The 22,845-nt window shown below is 38.0% G+C and overlaps 2 protein-coding genes across 2 annotated transcripts; both read left to right on the plus strand.

The window, feature by feature from the left end:
- The first annotated feature begins 16,343 nt into the window (after nt 1-16,343).
- LOC133779912 (uncharacterized) lies at nt 16,344-16,896 on the plus strand. The gene is made up of 2 exons (XM_062219810.1): nt 16,344-16,535; nt 16,621-16,896. Exons 1-2 carry the CDS (start codon nt 16,344-16,346, stop codon nt 16,894-16,896), a joined length of 468 nt encoding a protein of 155 aa, XP_062075794.1.
- A 1,124-nt stretch (nt 16,897-18,020) lies between these two features.
- On the plus strand, nt 18,021-18,750 carry LOC133833949 (uncharacterized). The gene is made up of 3 exons (XM_062263525.1): nt 18,021-18,414; nt 18,493-18,577; nt 18,669-18,750. Exons 1-3 carry the CDS (start codon nt 18,026-18,028, stop codon nt 18,732-18,734), a joined length of 540 nt encoding a protein of 179 aa, XP_062119509.1. The 5' UTR covers nt 18,021-18,025; the 3' UTR covers nt 18,735-18,750.
- Nucleotides 18,751-22,845: the final 4,095 nt, after the last annotated feature.

The raw sequence follows: 22,845 nt of genomic DNA on the forward strand, positions 1-22,845 counted from the left end.
TGATGGGATTTTGTGTGTGACTTTAATGAGCTTAATGCATGATTACGATTTATTGCATGTTATGTGATTAGTTAATTAATTGAGATGCACGACTATGTGAATTAGTATGCATGTAGACCTGATTTTCTTAGAATGAGCATGATTGTAATCTGGCCATGTTTGGGCATATCTGTGATAATTGTACTATGTGAATGGTGCCATGTGAGTGCGATGTTTTTATCAGGATGCACGCATCGAGACGGTCCTAGTGAGCCATTTAGTCTAAAAGTCACAACGGGATGTTGTACCCGGCTCAGGTAAAGCCTAGGGGTACTTTGGGAATCTTATAAGTTGAGTTGAGAATGAGTGGTTGGTTATTGGTTATTGGGTAACTTGGGTAACCATTTGTAACTGTGGTGGGTAACAAGTTTTAAGATGGAAAGTGATAGAATTGAAATAGAAGTGTAAAGACTTAAGTGCCCTTGAAGGTTTAGTTAGGAAGGATTATTAAGAAGGGGTAAAATGGTCTTTTGGCAAGGGTAATAGACAAAAGGCAGCTGGGATATAGGGGGGCACGGTTTGGAGTATTGGGCATTTGAGTGTTTTGATAAAATTAGAAGAGAAGGAAAGGAAGAGGAGAGAAAGGCTAGGGCAAGCAAGAAGAAGAAGAAGAAGAGAAGGAGAAGTGGGAGTCTAGGAGGGGATCAAGGACTTGTGTGGATTCTTCATTTGAGGTAAAGGTTTTATACATATCTAAGTATGGATTTTTGTTTTGATTTAAGGAATTTAAATGCCTAAGCTAAACATTGTGGGGTTAGTTGCTGAAATTTGAAATCATAGGAGTGGATCTTGGGTGTGTTGATGTTTTGAATTGATTCTAGTGTTTATAGGGTGTTAGATTGTTCATGTAAAGTTTGGAATGGAGTTTTGTGGTTGAGATATGTGTTTGGGATGGTTTAAGGTGAGGATTAGAGAGTAAAATGGTGGGTTTTTCTGGGTTCGAAGGGTCGAGCCGCGGCATGGTTCTTGGTGAGCCGCGGCCCTTCGAAGAAGTGGTATGCTGATGGAGAAGGGCGGGCCGCGGCATGGCCCAAGCAATGCCGCGGCCCTTACCTGTTTTTGGGCCTTTGAGGGTTCTGTTTGGGGGCCATGCCGCGGCATGGGTGGCCTATGCCGCGGCGCTTAAGGGATTTTTGGATTTTAGGATTTTAGGCTTGGGAATTTAACCTAGGGTGCTCGGGGTTGAGCCTTTTACCATGTTTGGTGAATTTCAACGTTCCGAGTACTAGAACTTGGCCTGGAAGCTCATTTAAGGTTGTTAAAAGTGTCTTTTGTGTGTTGTGACTAGGATTTTGGGAGAGGCTCGTGCTTGTGGACCGTGCTCGTGACCGTGGTACTTTGGAAAGCACGGAATACAGGTAAGAAAACCGTAACACCCGAGTTTAGGGCATGGCCCCACTGTGTGATTGTAGGGCGTGGCCCCGGATTGTATTACGTGCAAATGCTTAACCTTAAATGAACCGTGATGTGTGTGAATGTTTATTTTGAATGTACTATATGTGTGATTATGATGAAACGAACGGCAGAGGCCGGGTACGGCATAGGCCGGGGCGGCCGTGGGCCGAAAATAACACACAGCACATGGGATGCTTATATTCAGGGTGGGACCCAAGGGATACATGAGTTATCCTCGCGGTGAGAACCGAAACTCCAGGCTTTGGTAAGGCCTTGGGAGCGGCATGGCCGTACTTGTTTATTATGATGGTTTTCCTATGTGTCAGTGAATTATTGCCAGCTATTTGTTTTGCATATGTTATGTGTTATTTGGGTTTTCTTGCTGGGCTTCGGCTCACGGGTGCTCCGTGTGGCAGGTAAAAGCAAGGAGTCAGTCAACCGGCCATGAGTATGGAGAGCGTGGGGGCGGCGCGTACATGTTCGGCCTGCCCGACTGCTTTGGTTGGGGGCATTTTGTATATGGCTGTATTTAACCATTCTTTTGATAGCTGATCAAGTGTAAATCTATTTTGGTGTTGTAAACATTTTGTAAACCTTATTTTGGGATCCCAGATGTTTTATATTTAACGTTTTCAATGAAGTTGACCATTTTAAAAGAATACAGCCTTAAACTCTGGTTTAATCACACTTTTGGTTTTAGAAACCACTTTGAGTCAATTAAATGCACAATTTCTGTTTTAAACTCACTTAGTAACGGCTCTAAGGTAGTAGGGCGTTACAACTTGGTATCAGAGCGAGCCAAGGTTTATTGGTTCTGGAGATCGACCGAACATGTACGCACGCTGCCATTGAAAAGCTCGACTCAGGGTAGTTTGGTATGATCGGTTGATATATTCATGAATATGTGTTTAATGCTTTGTGTGCCTGCCTAAATTATTATGAGCATGATGATTGAAATAACATATGCATGATGCCAGGGCAAGGCCCGTTGTATGCTGCATGGTATTTGTATGTCACGTTGGTCGATTAATCTTGGTTGTTGTTGAGATTGAGAGGTGGAAATTGGACCTTGTTATCATGCCTAATGAGCGGTGTCATTGATTGCAGGCATTTAGTTGCAATGCCTCGCCAATCATCGAGACTCCGCGGCATTCAGGCCGAGGATGATAACCAGGGGCAGGACCCTCCACCTGCTCCTCAGAACTGGCAACAGATTTTAGCAGAGATGGAGGCTAGGTTGAAGAAAACAGAGGATGAGCTTAGTCAGTACAGGCAACCAGCTCCTCCACCGGCCACTGTGATACCACCACCGCCTAGTGTGGTACTGGCTCCGGTTCAACCTGTGACTGGGAACAGGTTGGAACCTCTATATGAAAGATTCAGAAAACAACAACCTCCTACCTTTGAGGGGGGAGCAGACCCACTGCAGGCTGAGCAGTGGATGAGTACAATGTCTGTAATCCTGGACTTCATGAGGGTTGAAGGAAGGGATAGGGTTGATTGTGCCAGTTATATGCTTAGACATGATGCACGAATATGGTGGGAGGTAGTAGGGCAGCGAAGGGATACTGCTATTATGACCTGGGAGGAATTCAAGAGCATTTTCAACGAGAAATACTACAGCGTAGCCGTTCGAGCGGCGAAGGCGGATGAGTTCAACAGTCTGACTCAGGGCAGGTTATCTGTCACTGAGTACACCTTGGTATTTGATAGATTGGCGAAGTTTGCGCCAGAGCTTGTGCCGACTGATACGGCCAGAAGGGACAGATTTGTACGGGGATTAGGTGCAATGATCGCCCGTGACGTGAGTATTACAATGGCTCCAGAGACTACCTATGCGCAAGTGGTGGACAAGGCCCTCACTGCTGAGAGGGCTGAGGATCAGATCTGGAAGGATAACGCTGCTAGGCGTGACACCAGGAGGGTAGTGCCTTCTTCTTCTGGGCCTAGTCGGGGCAGCGGCCCCAGTGAGCAGAAGAGGAGAGTACCAGACTCATTTACTCCCTATGGTTCTGACAGGAGGGTTCGCGGTTCTGTGGGTGGCCGCCAGGGCGGTAATGACAACTGGAGGAGTTATCCATGGTGTCCTCGATGCAGGCGACGGCATCAGGGCGAGTGCCGGTCCGCCTCTGGAGCGGGTACCGGCATCAGGGCATGTTTTGTTTGTGGAAGCACCAGTCACTTGAAGAAAGATTGCCCGCAGGCTAAGAAGGAGGAGCCTAGGCAGGGTGACAGCCTCGCACCTGCTAGGGTCTTCACCTTGACTCAGACTGAGGCAGAGGCCAGCCCATCAGTGGTCACAGGTCAGATTTTTAGCGCTGGATCCTTGTTTACTGCATTGATTGATTCTGGTGCTACGCCCTCATTTGTTTCTGCTAGGGTGATTGATCAGCTGTGTAGACCTAGTATTTTGTATGCTAGGGGTTTTCAGACTATATTGCCTACAGGAGAGCTGGTAGTCTCTAGGAGGTGGGTTAGAGCCTTACCAGTAGTGGTAGACGGTAGAGAATTATTTGTTGACCTGATTGAACTAGATATGGACGATTTTGACATAATACTAGGGATGGATTGGCTGACGCGGTATGGAGCAACAATTGATTGTAGGCGACGAATGGTGAACTTTGAACCGGAGGGCGAGGCACCCTTTGTGTTCGTGGGAACGGTGGATGGACCGCGGGTACCTGTGATCTCGGCACTAAAGGCTAGAGACCTGATGCAAGAGGGTTGCATAGGATTCCTAGCAAGTATAGTGGATTCCTCTAAGGTGGCGGCAGTGGGACCGAATGAAACCAGAGTCGTCTGCGAGTTTTCAGACTTGTTTCCAGCGGATCTACCGGGGTTGCCGCCACAGCGGGAGATTGAGTTCGTCATAGAGTTGGCTCCGGGAGCAGAGCCAGTTTGAGTCAATTAAATGCACAATTTCTGTTTTAAACTCACTTAGTAACGGCTCTAAGGTAGTAGGGCGTTACACCTTGCATACCTATGATTTCTGTTTTGAGGGCTAGGGATCTCTTCCAAGGAGGTTGCATTGGATTCTTAGCCAGTGTGGTGGATACCACTCAGGTCGTGCCAGCGAAACCAGAAGAGACCAGACTTGTTTGTGAATTCCTGGATGTATTTCCGAAAGATTTTCCAGGGTTTCCACCACACAGAGAAATTGAGTTCGTGATAGAACTGGCACCAGGGATGGAGCCAGTGTCTAGAGCACCTTACAGAATGGTCCTAGCTGAGTTGAAAGGATTGAAAGTACAGTTGCAAGAACTGTTAGATTTAGGTTTTATCAGACCTAGTTTCTCACCTTGGGGTGCGCCAGTTCTGTTTGTAAAGAAGAAGGATGGTTCTCTGAGGATGTGCATTGATTACAGAGAATTGAATCAGTTGACAATCAAGAACAAGTATCATTTGCCAAGGATAGATGATATGTTCGATCAATTGCAAGGTAAGATGGTATTCTCAAATATCGACCTTCGTTCTGGTTATCATTAGTTAAGGGTCAAGGAAGGAGATATACCAAAGACTGCTTTTCATACCAGGTATGGCCATTATGAGTTCTTAGTTATGTATTTTGGATTGACTAATGCCCCTACTGCTTTTATGGATATGATGAACATAGTGTTCAAGGATTATCTGGATTAGTTTGTAATCGTTTTCATCGATGATATCCTGGTATATTCTCAGTCTGAGTTAGAGCATGAGCGTCATTTGAGGTTGGTTCTACAGAGACTGAGGGAACACAGATTGTTTGCAAAGTTCAAGAAATGTGAGTTTTGGTTATCTCAGGTATCCTTTCTTGGACACATTGTTAGTAAGGAGGGGATTAAGGCAGATCCAGCAAAGATTGAAGTGGTCAAAGATTGGCCAAGGCCAAAGAATGCTTCTGATGTTAGAAGTTTCCTTGGATTGGCAGGTCATTATAGGCGTTTTGTGGAAGGGTTCTCAAAGATTGCTACTTCGTTGACTGAGCTAACACGCAAGAGTCATAAATTTGTGTGGTCAGATAAGTGTGAGAACAACTTCCAGGAACTGAAACAGAGATTAATTACAACTTCGATTCTAAGTCTTCCAACAGATCGGGAGAAGTTTGTAATTTATTGTGATGCTTTTCATCAAGGTTTAGGCTGTGTTCTGATGCGGTCAGAGAAGGTGATTTCTTATGCTTCACGTCACTTGAAGGAGTATGAAAAGAGATATCCCACTCATGATTTGGAGTTGGCGACTTTGGTCTTTTCTTTAAAGATATGGAGGCATTATCTTTATGGAGAGAAGTGTGAGATCTATACAGCCCACAAGAGCCTGAAATACTTCTTCACTTAGAAAGATTTGAATAAGAGACAAAGGCGTTGGCTGGAGTTAGTAGAAGATTATGATTGTAAGATTTTGTATCATCCAGGAAAAGTCAACGTGGTAGTTGATGCTTTAAGCCGGAAGGGTCCAGGACATATTTATGGTATGAGACTGATAGCCAGAGAGTTAGCAGAGGATATGACTAGAGCTGGTATAGAGTTGCTAGTGGGCCAGTTGGCCAATATTACGCTACAGTCTACACTGTTAGAGAGAATCAAGGAGGGTCAGTTGAGTGATCCACAACTGATCAAGATCAGAGAGGATGTTTTGGCTGGAGCATCCAGAGATTATACAGTGTCTGAGTTAGGCTTGTTGAGATACAAGGGGCGGATATGTGTTCCGTTAGACACTGCTTTGAGGCGAGAGATTCTGGATGAGTCTTATACTACACCTTACTCTTTGAATCCAGGCACCACGAAGATGTATCAGGATGTGAGATCGTTGTATTTGTGGCCGGGGATGAAGAGGGATGTAGTAGAGTATATGGTTAAGTGCTTGACATGTCAGCAGGTCAAGGCTAAGCATCAGAGATCGGTGGGGTTATTGCAGCCTCTGGATATCCCAGAGTGGAAGTGGGAGGACATCACAATGGATTTCGTGGTGGGCTTACCTAGGACTGTTGGTCAGCATGATTCTATTTGGGTGATAGTGGATCGCTACACCAAGTCAGCTCACTTCTTGCCAGTGAGGACTACCTATACAGTTGATCAGTATGCAAATCTCTATGTGAGAAAGATCGTGCGCCTCCATGGAGCGCCAAGGTCGATCGTGTCAGATCGTGACCCCACTTTTACTTCCAAGTTTTGGGGGAGTTTACAGAAGGCCATGGGTACATAGTTGAAGTTCAGTACTGCTTATCATCCTCGGACAAATGGGCAATCTGAGAGGACGATCCAGATTTTGGAAGACATGCTGCGAGCATGTGTGCTGGAGTTTTCCTACAACAACAGTTATCAGTCTACCATTGGAGTTGCACCTTATGAGATGATGTATGGTAGGAAGTGCAGTTCTCCCATTCATTGGGAAGAGACAGGTGAAAGGAGATACTTGGGTCCTAAGGCAGTTCAGAGGACCAATGAGGCCATTGAGAAGATTAGAGCCTGGATGCTCGCTTCTTAGAGTAGGTAGAAAAGTTAGGCAGATCCACAGCACAGGAACGTGGAGTTCCAGGTGGGAGACTATGTCTTCCTTAGAGTCTCGCCATGGAAAGGGGTGAGAAGGTTTGGGAAGAAGGGCAAGCTGAGCCCTAGGTTTGTGGGTTCATTTGAGATCCTGGAGAGGATTGGTCAGGTGGCTTACAGACTAGCCTTGCCTCCGGCGTTGTCAGCCGTGCATAATGTGTTTCATGTTTCAGCTCTTCGGAGGTATGTATCTGATGTGAATCATATTTTGAGTTATGAAGATCTGGAGCTTGAGGCAGATCTCTCATTTGAAGAGCAGCCAGTCCAGATACTTGACAGAAAGGACAAGGTCCTCAGGAATGAGACGATACCTTTGGTTAAGGTATTGTGGAGGAACATCAAGGTCGAGGAAGCGACCTGGGAGCTGGAATCAGATATGCAGAATCATTATCCCGAGCTATTTAGGTAAATTTCGAGGACGAAATTTCTGTAAGGAGGGGATAGTTGTAATGCCTGAAATTCCTAATGCGGTTTAATGGCTGGATTAGTAGGCCGGGAGGGCCATAATTGTTTAATTATGCCATTAAATGATTATATGCATGTTTATATGAATTATATTATAATATGAAGTTAAAAGCATGCATGTGGGTCCACATTTGATTGTTAGGGTGTTTTGGTAATTTGGCCCGTTGAGGGCATATTTGTGTATTTTGGTGCATATTGTGATTTATGGATGAGATCCCATTATTATGGAGATATATTCGGGCTATTCGGCATGAGATGATCTTATATTGTAAATTAGCGGTTTTGTCATAACAGAGTCTTTTATTGGGATATTGAGTAATGATAATGTTTATTTGATGATAAGTTGGAAGTTATTGAGATCGGGAGGAAATTCTGGGAGTTTTGACTATTATGTTCCCGGGGGTGTTTGTGGGACCCTGAGCACTAGGTTTTATTTGAGGTTACTTAAGCCTGAAGTAGTTCGTCAGATAGAACCGTACGTTAGAAAACACTCTTTCTCTCTTCCCGTTTGTTCCTTTTACCATTCGAGGCAATTTCGAAGAAATCTTGAGTTCTACGAGTCGGAATCAAGCGAGGATCGAGGCATAGCGATCCTAGGAAAGATTAGAAGCTTCTTGACCGAATGATTTAACGGAAAACAACCCAATCAAAGGTAATATAAGCTTTAAGTTTTGAGTTTTTAGAGTTTCTAAGCTTTGAATTGGATTTTGTGAATCGTTGAGTTTTTTTATTCGTTTGAGCCTCGGGATTTGATGATTTTGGATCATTGGGAAGTTTGGGAACTTTGATTCTTGGATTTGGAAGTGTTTAGGTATGTTTTTGGAAGGTTTAGGATAGGAGAAAATGAGGTTATGGATGGTTTCTGGGCGGGGGCCGCGGCCCAAGCTCAAAGAAGCTGGTAGAGGAATTTGGGCGTGTTGGGCGCCGCAGCACTGGGTAGTGAGCGCCGCGGCCCTTGCTCCTGGTGTGGCTGGGGACCATGACTCAAGCTTCTAGGGCCACGACTCTTGAGTGGTTTTGAGGCCAATTGAGTGTTTTGATCTCAGGAACTTGGTTTTAGGCCTCGGGATTGTTCCTACTACCTGGATTAGTGGGATTCGATATCCTGAAGGCTAGATCTTGGTTCGGGAGCCTTTGTTATCCATTTTATTGATGGTGTCCCATATTTGGTTATGACTAGGTGACCGCTAAAGGACTTAAAGTTTGATCGTTCTCAAGGGTCGTTCTTTTATTCATTCTCGCTCGAATCAGAGGTAAGAAAAATTGCACCGTGTGTATATGACATGCATGATCATTGTTGAGGCATGTTGGTTATTAAATGTGGACATTGATTGCATATTAAATGCTAGCAATTCCTGCTTACTTGTGTATGGCACTGACTATTCAGTTTCAGCACTGGTCGCGGATTACTGACCTGAGAGTCAGAAACGGCATAAGCGTCCTGAACGCAGGGTCGATTAAAGATTAAATCTAATCGATATCAGCGTTGAATGACGCTCGGAGCATTAATGCTGGATCAACCCTAAGGCCGATGAAACTTATAAGCGCTTGACTTGTCTAGGACTAGTTACTCAGAGCCAGGGCCTAAGGCCTAGGTGACTGCTTGTCACATGGCTTGGGAGCGGAATCCCACGGTTGTGACTCTATGGTCATGCGGTAGGTTATATTGGTGACTAGTTCATCGAGCACCTTTCTTGATAAGGTAGTGAAAGGATCACTTATTTGTAAAGCCCAGGTGACCCTATCGTCACATGGCAAAAGGGAACGGAACCCACCTTAGATACTCTTCAACTGTCACTCATCTGTTTGGACTGAAAGTCCTGAATGATTATTATGATCATTTTTGATATTATATTCATGCTATATTGTGTTTTCTTGCTGGGCTTTGGCTTATGGGTGCTATGTGGTGCAGGTAAAGGGAAAGAAAAGCTCACCCAGCCTTGAGTGGAGAGCTTAGGTGGTGTTGTGTACATATGCAGCCGCTTGACCACCACGGCCAAGAAGTTCTAAGAGGAACTAAGGGGTTTACCCTATTTTTGTTGCTTAAGTCGGCGGGTTGTAAATTTAAAAAGTAGTGACCATTTTGAGTTCTAAACAACTTGTAAATGTTTTTATGGGCCCATGAATAGTTTTATGTTTTAAATAAAATATATCCTTCCCTTTTGATTGATTTTCCACCTTAACCTGTTAATAACACCTAGAAGCACGTTTTTAACCAAAGAACTCGGGTAGCGAGTTAAATTCACGGTTCACCGTAACGGTCTTGGGGTAACCAGGGCATTACACTGCTGCTGTTTTTTTATCAAATAAGCAAGGAGAATTGGCATAAACATTTGAAATTTCCCTGGTTAAAAGATTATGTGACAGTTCCTAATTGAAGCAAAAAATCTCATTTTTTAGCATTTGTGGCAGTTTTGAACTAACGCAAATGCCAAGTTGGTTTGTGTCATAGGATTCCGCTTCACTTTTGAAACTAACGTAAAAAATCAATTGTGACAGTTGGAAACTGTCGCAAATGACTGTTTTTGTAGTATCATATATAGTGATGTTTCTTTCACTTAAGACACTAAATATTGCATTTCGAACAGAGCTGGGCATGATTTTTTGGGTATTTTTTACGATTTTTTTTTCTTCAAATCTGAAACTCTAAAATCTGTAGAAAATCGACCTTGCTCGATGGGGATCGATGCTAGCTTGATGGGGCCTTCAAAATTAAGATTTTTATAAAAAAAATGACTTTGCTCGATGGTGCTCAATACGATTCTTACAAGAGACGTAATTTTCAACTCGGGTGTCCGTTTGTGGTGATTTGCTTTTTGAAATTTGAGTATTTGTTTTTTTTTTTTTTTTTTGAGATCTACACGTTTGAAATGTGTATATATACATTTGTGAAGTTTAAAACTTGAACAAAAATACGAAAATGCAATACATATCTCATGTTAATGATATATTTTGATATGTTTTCAAGTTTTAAACTTTGCAATTGTGTATATGAATATCTCAAACATGTAGATCTTGAAAAAATACATAAATTCAAAAAACAAATAACCCCAAACAGACACCTGAGTGAAAAATTATGTCTCTTGCAAGAATTGCATCGAGCACCATCGAGCAAAATCAAAATTTTATTTAAAATCTTGATTTTTAAGGCCCCACTGAGCTGACATCGAGCCCCATCGAGCAAGGTTGATATTCTACAGATTTCAAAGTTTCAGATTTGAAAAAAAAAAACCCAAAAATCATGCCTAGGTCTATGGTTGCTCGATGCTAGCTCGATGGGGCCTTAAAAATCAAGATTTTCACGAAAAAATTAATTTTTCTCGATGGTGGCTCAATGAGGCTCGATGGTTACTCAATGGTTTTTCACTCGGATGTTCGTTTGGGTTTTTTTTTGAATTTGGGTATTTTTTCGAGATCTACACATTGAGATATACATATACACATTTGAGAAGTGTAAAACTTGAAAATATATCAAAACATGTTTTTAACATGATATATGTTTTGCAATGAACTTTGCAAATGTATATATGCATATCTTAAACGTGTAAATCTAAAAAAAAATACCCAAATTAAAAAAAATCACCTCAAATGGACAACCGAGTGGAAAATTACATCTCTTGCAAGAATTGCAAGGTCAATTTTCTACAGATTTCAAAGTTTCAGATCTGAAAAAAAAAATTGCAAAAAAAATCTAAAAATCATGCCCATATCTGTTCGAAATGCAGTATTTAGTGTCTTAAGTGAAAGAAACATCACTATTTTTAAGAAAAAAACACTTACCCATATATTTATACTCCAAAAATCATCAAAATGTATGTAGGTTAGCATGGGTGGTGACACCATTAGGTTAGAGGACAGATCCTTTGGGGGCGACATGGCGGTGGCTGTTGTGGGAGAAGAATGGTGTGATGGTGGTTGCTGTGAGAGTGAAGCAAGAGAGAGAGAGACAGAGAAAGAGAAGAGTGAAGAGGAAATGGGAGAGGTATTTTGGGGAAGTTGGGAAAGTTTAGCATCATTTTTAATTAGAAATACTCATTAATATGGGTGTGCAAAAATTATCCGATCCACTTACAACTGATTGATCCAATTACAACCGAACGCCAAAATTTGGATATCCAATAATGATTGGATCGGATCAGATCAGATTTTGAAGATCCAAATTGAATCGAATCGATTGTTTGATGATACATGCAAAAATCCAATACAACCGAACTGATCCAATTGTATATCTATATTTTAATAATATATTTATTTATTTAGGATTATGCTTAGAATTTATGTTATATTTGTATGGTATTGTATCATTTTGAAAAAATTAGTCTTTCTATTTATAATATTATGAATTATTTGAACAATTTTTTGCTAAATAAAGACTAAAAAATATTGGATGGATCCAATCCAATCAAATACATAAGCAGGGGGACACATCCAATGGATAGAACCAATCTAATCCAATGGATAATTGGAATAGATTAGATCGGTTGAGACAAGTTAATTGGATTGGATCAGTTGTAAATATCCAACTTCTAATGGATAATTGGATCGGGTTAGATAGGCCTATAAACATTGGATGTGATCCAAACACTACTACAAAACTAGGCTTTCCCGACACCCAACCACGACAGTCAACTCTGTTGACTGTCGTAATTGCTTAGTAGGACTTTACACCGACAGTTAAAAACTGTAGGCAAAGAAACCAACGCCAACAGTTAATAACTGTCACCGTTGCTTTTGACTGTCGCTATTGACCCCAACGCCGACAATTAAAAATTGTCGATATTGACCTCAACGCCGACAGTTAATTCAAGACCAATGTCGACAATTAAAAATTATCGTTATTGACCTCAACCCTGATAGTTAATAAATGCCTCATGCCGACAGTTATAAAATGTCGCCAAAATTCAAATAAAATTTTTAAAATATAATAAATGAATAATAAAATTTTAAAAATAAACTAAATTATGTATTTATTAAAAAAATTTAAAACTAGATATTTTTTGTTTCTAAATTTTTCATATTATTAACTTTTGTATTTATAATAATTTTTTTATCAAACTTTAAATTAATTATGATATTAAGAGTAACAATACTTTAATTTAATTTAACTACATTATTGTTTAACATATTTATAAAATTAGTATTAGTTAAAAATGAGTTGTTTTATTGATTTGAAATATATTGTAAAATAATTTTAATATATAAATTTATTAGTTATCATTTTTTTAATATATGTTTACATTTTTTAACATATGATTTAGAGTAATTTGATTAAATTTGTAAAATTTTATTAATTAAATATGTACAATTTTAAAATACAAGGTACCAAATATGTACGATTTTAAAATGCAGGGTATCAAATGAGCATTATTTGTATATACATGTTACCAAGATGATACTTTACAAAAACACAGGGTACCAAATGGTTACCTAATATACTTAATTTTTTTTCGACAAGAATATTCTTAAAATTTAAATATAGGCGGGATTGTGAAAAATTGCCTGGGCGGGGTTTTTGTTTGACTCCAATTATACTGACTATGAAAAGAAAATAAGGGTTTCATGAGAATGAGCCCCAAACTTTTGAGAAGACCCAAAGCTCAACTCATCTCTATCAAATTCAATCCCCTTCTTAACCATCTTGAGCGACCATCTGACGCCGATAAGTTCTCCTCCAAAGATCCCATCTCGGTAGTGAAGCCTTCACCGTGCGTGACATCCATTCGTGAATGTGATGCTCTCTCCATCCAAAACACTCGTACCTGGTGCCGAAACAATCACTATCCTAAGAAAAGGCCCTTACGAATCTCACTATTTAATGGTTATATCTCAGTCCAATAAAGGTCGGTTTTTAATCGACCTCCTATGCATTTTTTGTACTAGTGTTGATTGGAAGATGTATATTCTTTTATTCTTTTTAATATTATACATGTGTGTGTTAGAGGAGTTTGAATATCTTAAATATTCATCCATAGTGAAGTAGTTCCGAGATTATAATTGTGTGCTGCGGTGATAACAGAATGTTGAAAAATTGCATGTATTAGTGAAGTAGGTTATGAGAATTTTGTGTGTTGTCGTGATATATGGATGAAAACCTGTGTGTTTTTTGATTTGTTTGTGTTAATTGTGATAGATGGCTAGGCTAGTAAATTAGGGGATATGCTGTCCGATTTTTTGTTTGATTTACTTTTATACTTCAATGTTTTCTCTTCAAAATTTTCATGATAATACTCCTATAAATGATATCGCAATGAATATGTTGTCACACTTGGACTGAGACATTGGTAGCAAGAGAGTTGTGTAACAATTGTGAGTAAACTTATTTATTTATACTTCAATAAAAATCTAGTTATAATTTTTCATGTTTGGTGTATTATAATGTGATTTTTCATGTTTCAGAAATGATTTTAGAAAGAAATTCATGGCAGTTATTCCTTACTTTGGAAATACTATTGGTGACGAGGGTGAGTGCAAGGTTAAGAAAAAGAAAGATATATTGTTTGACAATGAATTTAGTGTTTTATTTTATTTATAAATTTTATTAGAGTAAATGATTCTTTTTTGAGTGGTTAATTACTTACTTTGTAAATCTAGTTATATATTTTTTAAGGTGAATACGAATATATTTATAGACAATGCTATATGATTTTTGAGTAAAGTAGTAGTGTTATATTTGTTTCAAAATTTGTTTTATTAGATTTGTAAATATTTTGTATAAGTTTTGTTATTTTAATATATATTTTTTTAGATTTGTATATAAATGTTTCATTTAAATCATAATTTTTAATTTAAAATAAAAATAAATAAATTTTTTGCAAGCAACGACGACACCTAATAACTATCAGTGTTGCCAGCAACAACGACACCTAATAACTATCGGCGTTGCCCCACAATAGTGACACCTAACAACTGTTGGCGTTGCCAGCAACAGGGACACCTAACAACTGTTGGTGTTGCCAGCAACAGGGACACCTAATAACTGTCAGCGTTGACCGCAACAACAACAATTTTTAACTGTCGGTGCAGCTACCCCTACGTCGGCATAGGACAGTTAGTCGACTGTTGTTGTTGCTCAATAGCGACAGTTAAAAACTGTCAGGAAAGCCTATTTTTGTAGTAGCGAATGAACACCCTACTCATTAAGCATAGAAAGTGAAATTTCTCATAAAAAATAATCTAATTTACCCTACTAATTTAGGTACATATTGAGATAGAGTTCATCTCTTCTCTCCATAATATATATTTTATTGATAATAATTATAAGAGAAATTGGTCAAAATAGACCCCTTTTATAGTGCATTTTGCACAATAACCTACTTTCAAAACATTTTAGCTAAATGACCTCTTTTTTAAATGAGTGGGTATAATTTTACCCATTTACCCTTTCATTTACTTTGACAGAAAAAAAATAAAAAAGAAATTCATAACATCAAAAATCCCTAAAACCAGAAATCCCTAAATCGTAAAAGTCTCTTATGGTTTTCTCCTTCACGCACGGCTCACGGCAGCCTGGTCTTCTCCTTCACGCATGGCTCACGGTGCCGTCACTCACAGAGACGCAGGTATGCAACCCATCCCTCAACCTCGTCTCCTTGTTCTCTCATTGACCCGAGCAACCCATCCCTCCCTCTCCTCACTCACGGTAAGCCACCCTCCCTCTTCTCCTTCAGTCACTCTTCTCCCTTCCTCCCTCCCTCCCGTCTCTCTGTTACTCTCTCTCTATATATATGTGTTTATGTATTTGTTTTTTAATTTATGTTTTGTTTTACTGATTTTTAAGAATGTTATTGTTTACTATGTTGTAGTAATTTTATTTATATTATTTTTTTGGTGTTGTAGATTGTTATTTTTATTTTATGTTTTATTTATGACAGATTCTTTTAACTTAGCTAATATAATTACAGGGTTTCAAAATGAATAGAGTATTACCAAGTACTCTTCGTTTATCATTTATTTGTATTCTTGTGATGCAGATTCTTACTCTTTTGCAATTTGGAGGATATACACTTGTGAGGAACTCAAGTGACCTGTTCCAAAGTTTCAGGTTTGATACACAGGCAGTACTTATTGGACTTATAATATTTTAGGAACTTGCGTATAAAAGAGTAGCTACTGTAGTATGTGAATGAAGCAAGGAAAAAAATTTCCTGCCTTGAAGGATTATGACTTATATGTGTAACTCATTGATTTTTAGATTTCTTGTCCTATACTGTTAATTTAAGGTATGCATATATACTATACTACTTTGGTGTAGTTTTTATGTACTTGTGTGAGAATAGATCTTTCTATGCAATTTTTAATGCCTTAATAGAGAAGATGTTTTGTTTATCTACCTTTTATTGATATGCCATTGCCATTCCATATTAAATTTATGCCATCGCTGAACTCAAAAGTATGAACAATTTCTCACTCCAGTAAAGATTAAATGGCTTGTAACATAGGTGGGGATTATATTTATATTTCTGGCCTTGATGCTTCAGGGTGTGTTACAACCAGCTATTCTGTTGCAGGAGTTTCAGGTGTCTTGCCGCAAGCTGACCCTCCTTACAATTTTGATTGGTTTCCTGCATTGAATTGTGATTTCCGAACAAATCAATTGGGTTATTTACTAAAATAGGCACAATGCATGACTGAATTATTAGGATAGAGTATTTGTTTGTATGTTTTTCATTAGGAATATATGGTAGTGACAATAAGCTTTTGAGCATGGTTTGTGAACGGGTTAAATTGGTTGACTCAGTTTTTGTAATAGGTACTTAATTTTGGACAGGTTAGTTGTAAATTGTTTGTCTCATTCTTTGAAATAGGTATTTAGTTTTGGACCGTCAAATTGTAAATTACTTGTCTCAGGTCTTGCTGAATATTTTTACAGGTAGTGTTATTACAGGAAAAATGGTGTCTGGATGTTCAAGCACTTAATTAATGGCATCTCCTAAAAATCAATCAATAAAAGAAGTAACAGAAAAGTCTCCAATGACATCGGCCTCTCCTTCAACTCAAGCAATAGAAGAAGCAATTAGAAAGTCTCCACAAAAATCATCTTCTCTTCAAATACATGCAAGAGAAGAGACAAATGAAAAATATTCATTGAAACCATCACCGCTATTGTCTAAGGTATATAAATAAATAATAGAATGATATCATTGTTGGATAAGTAAGAATAAGAATATAATTGATTCATGATGTTATAATTTTATAGGTGAAATCTTTAGACATACCATCACTAAGACCGATATTGATGGAGAATGAACATTTTACAAGTCGTGTATCTGTAGCCTACAGGATACAAGTGTTGAGGAATATACGATCACTACTTTGTTATGAAGATTTGGAAGCATTCACAGCTTCTTGTTTTGGTCATCTTCTTAAACTAATCGATCTAGCGAAGAGTAGTGGGCAGTTGATACATTTTCTTTTACAGAGGCGGGTACAAACTAATAAAGAAAATGAGTTATGGTTTGATATTGATAATTAGCCTGTTAGGTTTTCAATGCACAAGTCTGCACTGATTAGTGGCTTTAATTGCGGAAAATCCAATGACCCAAACTTGAGTAGTCTAAGAAAGGGTAATAGGCTTAAAAAAGAGTATTTTAGGGACATAGAAGGACACATTACTCTTTGGAAACTATGTTTGTGGATATGAGTGAAGAAAATCTAGTAGGGGAGTTGAAAAAAAAGAAGAAATATATAAAGAAAAATCGGGATCATTTGAGACTTGTTTTGCTTTATTGTTTGGAAGGAGTAGTGCTTGCACATGAGCTTGCACAACCTATAGGGGAGAAAAACATGGGTATTGTTGAGGACTTTGATGTCTTTAACAAATATCCATGGAGTAGGTTATGTTATAATCTCACATTAGATGGTTTGAAGACGAATTTGAAGAAAAAGTCTGTTAAGTACCAAAATAAGGTTGGTGGGAAAAAAAGCAAAGAATCATACAAATTATATGGTTTTCCTTATATTTTTTAGGTTAGTTGTTTAATACATTTGAATAAATTTAAACATCAATATCTTGTCTTTAGTTTGTGTAATTTATGTCTTTTGATTTTTGTTTTTTTAGGTTTGGATTTATGAAGCAATATTTTTACTTGGAAATTTATTTGCAAACCAAAAAGAAGGAAATGCGACTCCTCATTGCTTACATTGGGAAGCAAAAGAACCCGAATACAAAGAGATTAGTCAAGCATTGAAGCTTACTCATGGAAAAGTAAGTCAAAATTACCATTTTGGTGATGTGTGAATTTAATTTTAATATGGGTAAGGTAAGTCGTTATATGTTTGTTTGACAGTTTGACGTACATAATATCCTCCATGCTTCTAAGTTAGAGAAGTGCCAACCATACATGAAGGATTTTGAGTTATTGAATGATAAAGCCGATGACTTGATTGATACCTTTGTTAAAAAACTTAAGGTTTGTTGTCCTGTTTTGAGTGAATACAATAAGGAAGAAGAGAAGGTTGATGTTTCAGATGATAAAAAAATGTGCCCTTCAACTTCAAATGTCAATCCAAATCAGAATTCAGGCAATGTGATAAAGTTATGGGTTGATTTGGAGAAGAAAATGAACACTTGTTTTGATGAGTTGATGAAGCGACAAGATGAAATGGACTCCAAATTGGACTTGGTGTTATCAATGATGGTTTGTAGTTCTGGTTGTAAATCTAATCAACCTGAGTTTGAGTTGGAGGCTAAACATAATGGCATAAAAGTTGATGGTGGTGAGTGCGGAGATGCATATAGCTATGTCACTCCACCTACTTTTAATGGTGATGATGTTGTTTGCAATAACGAAAATGAAGTTGAGGTCACATCTCCTCATCCTAGGCCAATGAGAAAAAGGAAACGTGCTCCTGCCCTGATGACACCATATACAGACCCAACAAAAAGGAGAAAATTTAGAAAAGATGAAGGGTTCAAAGTTGATCCAATTCGTAAGATTGACGAGCACAAGGAAGAGGCTTTTATGAAGTGGTTCAATGAGAACAACACAAGGTACTTTAATTTAATATTTTTCCTTGCATTATGATTGTCTTTACAGGCCTAACAAAATTTAAAAATTGATGTGTGTAGCATGTTAATTAACTGTGGAACCGGCAGCTACCAAAGGAAATACTTCGAACAGTTATTTACCCCAGCAACATGGCTGTCTACTGATGTTAGTATAATTGTCTTTTAATTTTACTTGTTCAAATTTTATAAATGAAAGTTTGCTTACGCTACCCTTTAAAATGATATTACTAATGCAGCATATAGATGAGGCTTTATGGGGCATGAGAAAAAGGTCACAAAAGTATCATGACCTCTTTGATTAGAATGTCGCCATTCTTGATGAATTATTTTCTTAGTGGCTTTGCAGACATTGGGAGAAGTTCAATTTAGGTAACAATTACAAGGACTTTGTATTTGATGATGTTTTTATTAAGTATGTTAATGGTGAGAAACCACTTAGAGGAAAGGCTTGGGAGAATGTTCACACACTTTACACACCACTAAATATCGAAGGCAAACATTGGGTATCTTTGGCAGTCAAGTTGGAGAAGTGGGAGATTGTAGTGTTCGATAGTAATATAAACCTCACACCTGATCAAAAATTGGCCAAACACTTGGAGTCTTTCCGGTGCATGCTACCGTACTTGCTTCGTCAAAATGGTAAGTTTATGGGTCGCCTTCACAAAATTCATGAGCCATTTATATGTCGAAGGTTGTGTGACATTCCTCAAGACCAATCTAGGTACTTCATCCGAACATTTGTATGTGATTTGATTAAAACAGTTATGGTATACCACAAACTGTTATAGACTACTTGTGTTGGATGTTTCTGTTTCAGACCTCTTTGTGTTATATTTCGCAGCCTGTCTAAAACTTTCGACAACTAGTCTAAAATTTTGACAATCTATCTAAAACTTTTGACAGCTAGTCTAAAATTTCGACTGCCTGTCTAAAACTTTCGACAGCTAGTCTGAAATTTCGACTGCTTGTCTAAAAATTTCGGCAGCTAGTCTAAAATTTCGACTGCCTGTCTAAAGCTTTCAACGACTAGTCTAAAATTTCGACTGCTTGTCTAAGGCTTTCGACAAATTGTCTAAAATTTTGACTGCCTATCTAAAGATTTCGACAACTTGTCTAAAATGTCGACTGCCTGTCTAAAATGTTTGAAATGTCTAAAAAGGCTCCAATAACACAATAAAAGAACATATATCTCAATTAACATTTTATAAAGTTAAACAAAGCTTAATCTTTATGAGATTATGATGATTACAGATTGAGTGGTACGTATTTCAATCAAACTACTATGATGATCAAGGATTGAGTGGTAGATAATCTATTGAGGTACTATTATGATGATTGTGTTTATAGTATTAGAACAACACTTTATCATGTAGAATTGGATCTTAATTCATTATACCTTTTTGACAATTAGCCATGAGTTTCGACAACTTGTCTAACATTTGATAAAGTTAAACAAAACTTAATCTTTATGAGATTATGATGATTATAGATTGAGTGGTACATATTTCAATCAAACTACTATGATGATCAAGGATTGAGTGGTAGATAATCTATTGAGGTACTATTATGATGATTGTGTTTATAGTATTAGAACAACACTTTATCATGTAGAATTGGATCTTAATTCATTATACCTTTTTGACAATTAGCCATGAGTTTCGATAACCTGTCTAACATTTTATAAAGTTAAACAAAACTTAGTCTTTATGAGATTATGATGATTACAGATTGAGTAGTACAATTTTCAATCAAACTACAATGATGATCAAGGATTGAGTGGTAGATAATCTATTGAGGTACTATTATGATGATTGTGTTTATAGTATTAGAACAACACTTTATCATGTAGAATTTGATCTTAATTCATTATACCTTTTTGACAATTATCCATGACTTTTGACAGCTAGTCTAAAATTTCGACTGCCTGTCTAAAACTTTCGACAGCTAGTCTGAAATTTCGACTGCTTGTCTAAAAATTTCGACAGCTAGTCTAAAAGTTTGACTGCCGGTCTAAAGCTTTCGACAGCTAGTCTAAAATTTTGATTGTCTGTCTAAATATTTTGACAACTTGTCTAAAATTCGACTGCCTGTCTAAAATGTTTGAAATGTCTAAAAAGGCTCCAATAACACAATAAAAGAACATATATCTCAATTAACATTTTATAAAGTTAAACAAAGCTTAATATTTATGAGATTATGATGATTACAGATTGAGTGGTACATATTTCAATCAAACTACTATGATGATCAAGGATTGAGTAGTTGATAATCTATTGAGGTACTATTATGATGATTGTGTTTATAGTATTAGAACAACACTTTATCATGTAGAATTGGATCTTAATTCATTATACCTTTTTGACAATTAGCCATGAGTTTCGACAACTTGTCTAACATTTTATAAAGTTAAACAAAACTTAATCTTTATGAGATTATGATGATTATAGATTGAGTGGTACAATTTTCAATCAAACTACAATGATGATCAAGGATTGAGTAGTAGATAATCTATTGAGGTATTATTATGATGATTGTGTTTATAGTATTAGAACAACACTTTATCATGTAGAATTTGATCTTAATTCATTATACCTTTTTGACAATTAGCCATGACTTTCAACAACTAGTCTAAAATTCCGACTGCCTGTCTAAAACTTTCGACAGCTAGTCTGAAATTTCGATTGCCTGTCTAAAAATTTCGACAGCTAGTCTAAAAGTTTGACTGCCGGTCTAAAGCTTTCAACAGCTAGTCTAAAATTTCAACAGCTTGTCTAAAATTTCGACAGCCTGTCTAAAATGTTTGAAATTTCTAATAAGGCTCCAATAAAACAATAAAAGAACATATATCTCAATTAACATTTTATAAAGTTAAACAAAACTTAATCTTTATGAGATTATGATGATTACAGATTGAGTGGTACAATTTTCAATCAAACTACAATGATGATCAATGATTGAGTGGTAGATAATCTATTGATGTACTATTATGATGATTCTGTTTATAGTTAAAACTATCAACAACCAGTTTCAATACTCGGACAACCTAGTTAAAACATTACATATCAAACCAAGTCCAAAATATGAAATCACACAATATTATCAAAACATTAAACATCAAACCAAGTCCAAAATAAATCGAAAAATAATCACTTCTTGCATGTGGTTTTGTTGTGCCCATAACTGTAACGTCCTGGTTACCCCAGAACAGTTACGGTGATTGGTGAACCAGAAATTTGACCCGCTACCCGAGCCCTTTGGTTAAAAACGTACTCTAAATGTGATTAACAGGTTAAGGTGGAAAAATCAATAAAAGGAAAGGATAGTTTACTTTATAAATTGCTCTGCAGAGCTAATCAAAACATTTACAAGTTGTTCTCAGTACAAAATGGTCATTACTATTTCAAAATTTACAATCCCGCCGACCTAAGCGGCAAAATAGGGTAAGCCCCCTAGTTCCTTTGAGAACTCCTTGACCGTGGTGGTCAAGCGGCCGCATATGTACACATCACCACCTAAGCTCTCCACTCAAGGCTGGGTGAGCTTTTCTTTCCCTTTACCTGCACCACATAGCACCCATGAGCCAAGGCCCAGCAAGAAAACACAATATAGCATGATATAATATCAACAATGATCATAATAATCATTTAGGACCATTAGTCCAAAACAGATAGGTGACAGTCGCAAAAGTCACAAAAGTGGGTGCAGCCCCCTCTAGCCTTGTGACGATAGGGTCACTCGGGCTCATTAGATAGGTGAACCTTTCATAAGTTTGACCAGGATAGGTGTATGGTGAATAGTCACCAACATAACCTTCCTCATGACCATAGAGTCATAACCCTGGAACATCGTTCCCTAGCCATGTGACAACAGTCACCGGGGTCTTATGCCCTGGCTCTGAATAACTAGTCTTAGACTAGTCCAGCGCTTATAAGTTCATCGACCTTAGGGTCGGTCTAGTGTTAATGCCTTAGAGCCATTCAACACTGATATTGATTAGATCTAATCTTCATTCGGCCCTGCGTTTAGGACGCTTATGCCGTTTCTGACTCTTAGGTCAGTGTCCCTGACTAGTCAGTGCCATATACAAGTAATCAACATTCACTAGCATTTAATATGAAATCCATGTCCACATTTATCAATCAACTTGCCTCATTAACAATCACGCATGTCATATATACACAGGGTGCAGTTTTCTTACCTCAGGTTCGAGCGAGAAGTATAATAAGGACGACCCCTGAGAACGATCGATCTTTTAATTCCTTAGCGGTTACCTAATCACAACCAATTATAACCTCCATTAATGAGAATCAACAATAATAGGGTCTTAACCTAAGCACCACTCTCGGGACCTCGAAACATGCCCACACAGTGAGTAGATTCGATCCCAGGCCTTAAGGATTGAAACCCCAAGTC

Source organism: Humulus lupulus, chromosome 5 (assembly GCF_963169125.1).
Source record: "Humulus lupulus chromosome 5, drHumLupu1.1, whole genome shotgun sequence".
Taxonomy (NCBI): domain Eukaryota; kingdom Viridiplantae; phylum Streptophyta; class Magnoliopsida; order Rosales; family Cannabaceae; genus Humulus; species Humulus lupulus.

Bases quoted from the DNA above. Each gene is read 5' to 3' on its own strand.
- LOC133833949 (XM_062263525.1), top strand. From the start codon at position 18,026: ATGGACTCCAAATTGGACTTGGTGTTATCAATGATGGTTTGTAGTTCT. The intron at 18,415-18,492 runs GTACTTTAATTT...TGATGTGTGTAG, and splicing joins TTCAATGAGAACAACACAAG to CATGTTAATTAACTGTGGAA. The intron at 18,578-18,668 runs GTTAGTATAATT...TTACTAATGCAG, and splicing joins CAACATGGCTGTCTACTGAT to CATATAGATGAGGCTTTATG.
- LOC133779912 (XM_062219810.1), top strand. From the start codon at position 16,344: ATGGCATCTCCTAAAAATCAATCAATAAAAGAAGTAACAGAAAAGTCT. The intron at 16,536-16,620 runs GTATATAAATAA...ATAATTTTATAG, and splicing joins CATCACCGCTATTGTCTAAG to GTGAAATCTTTAGACATACC.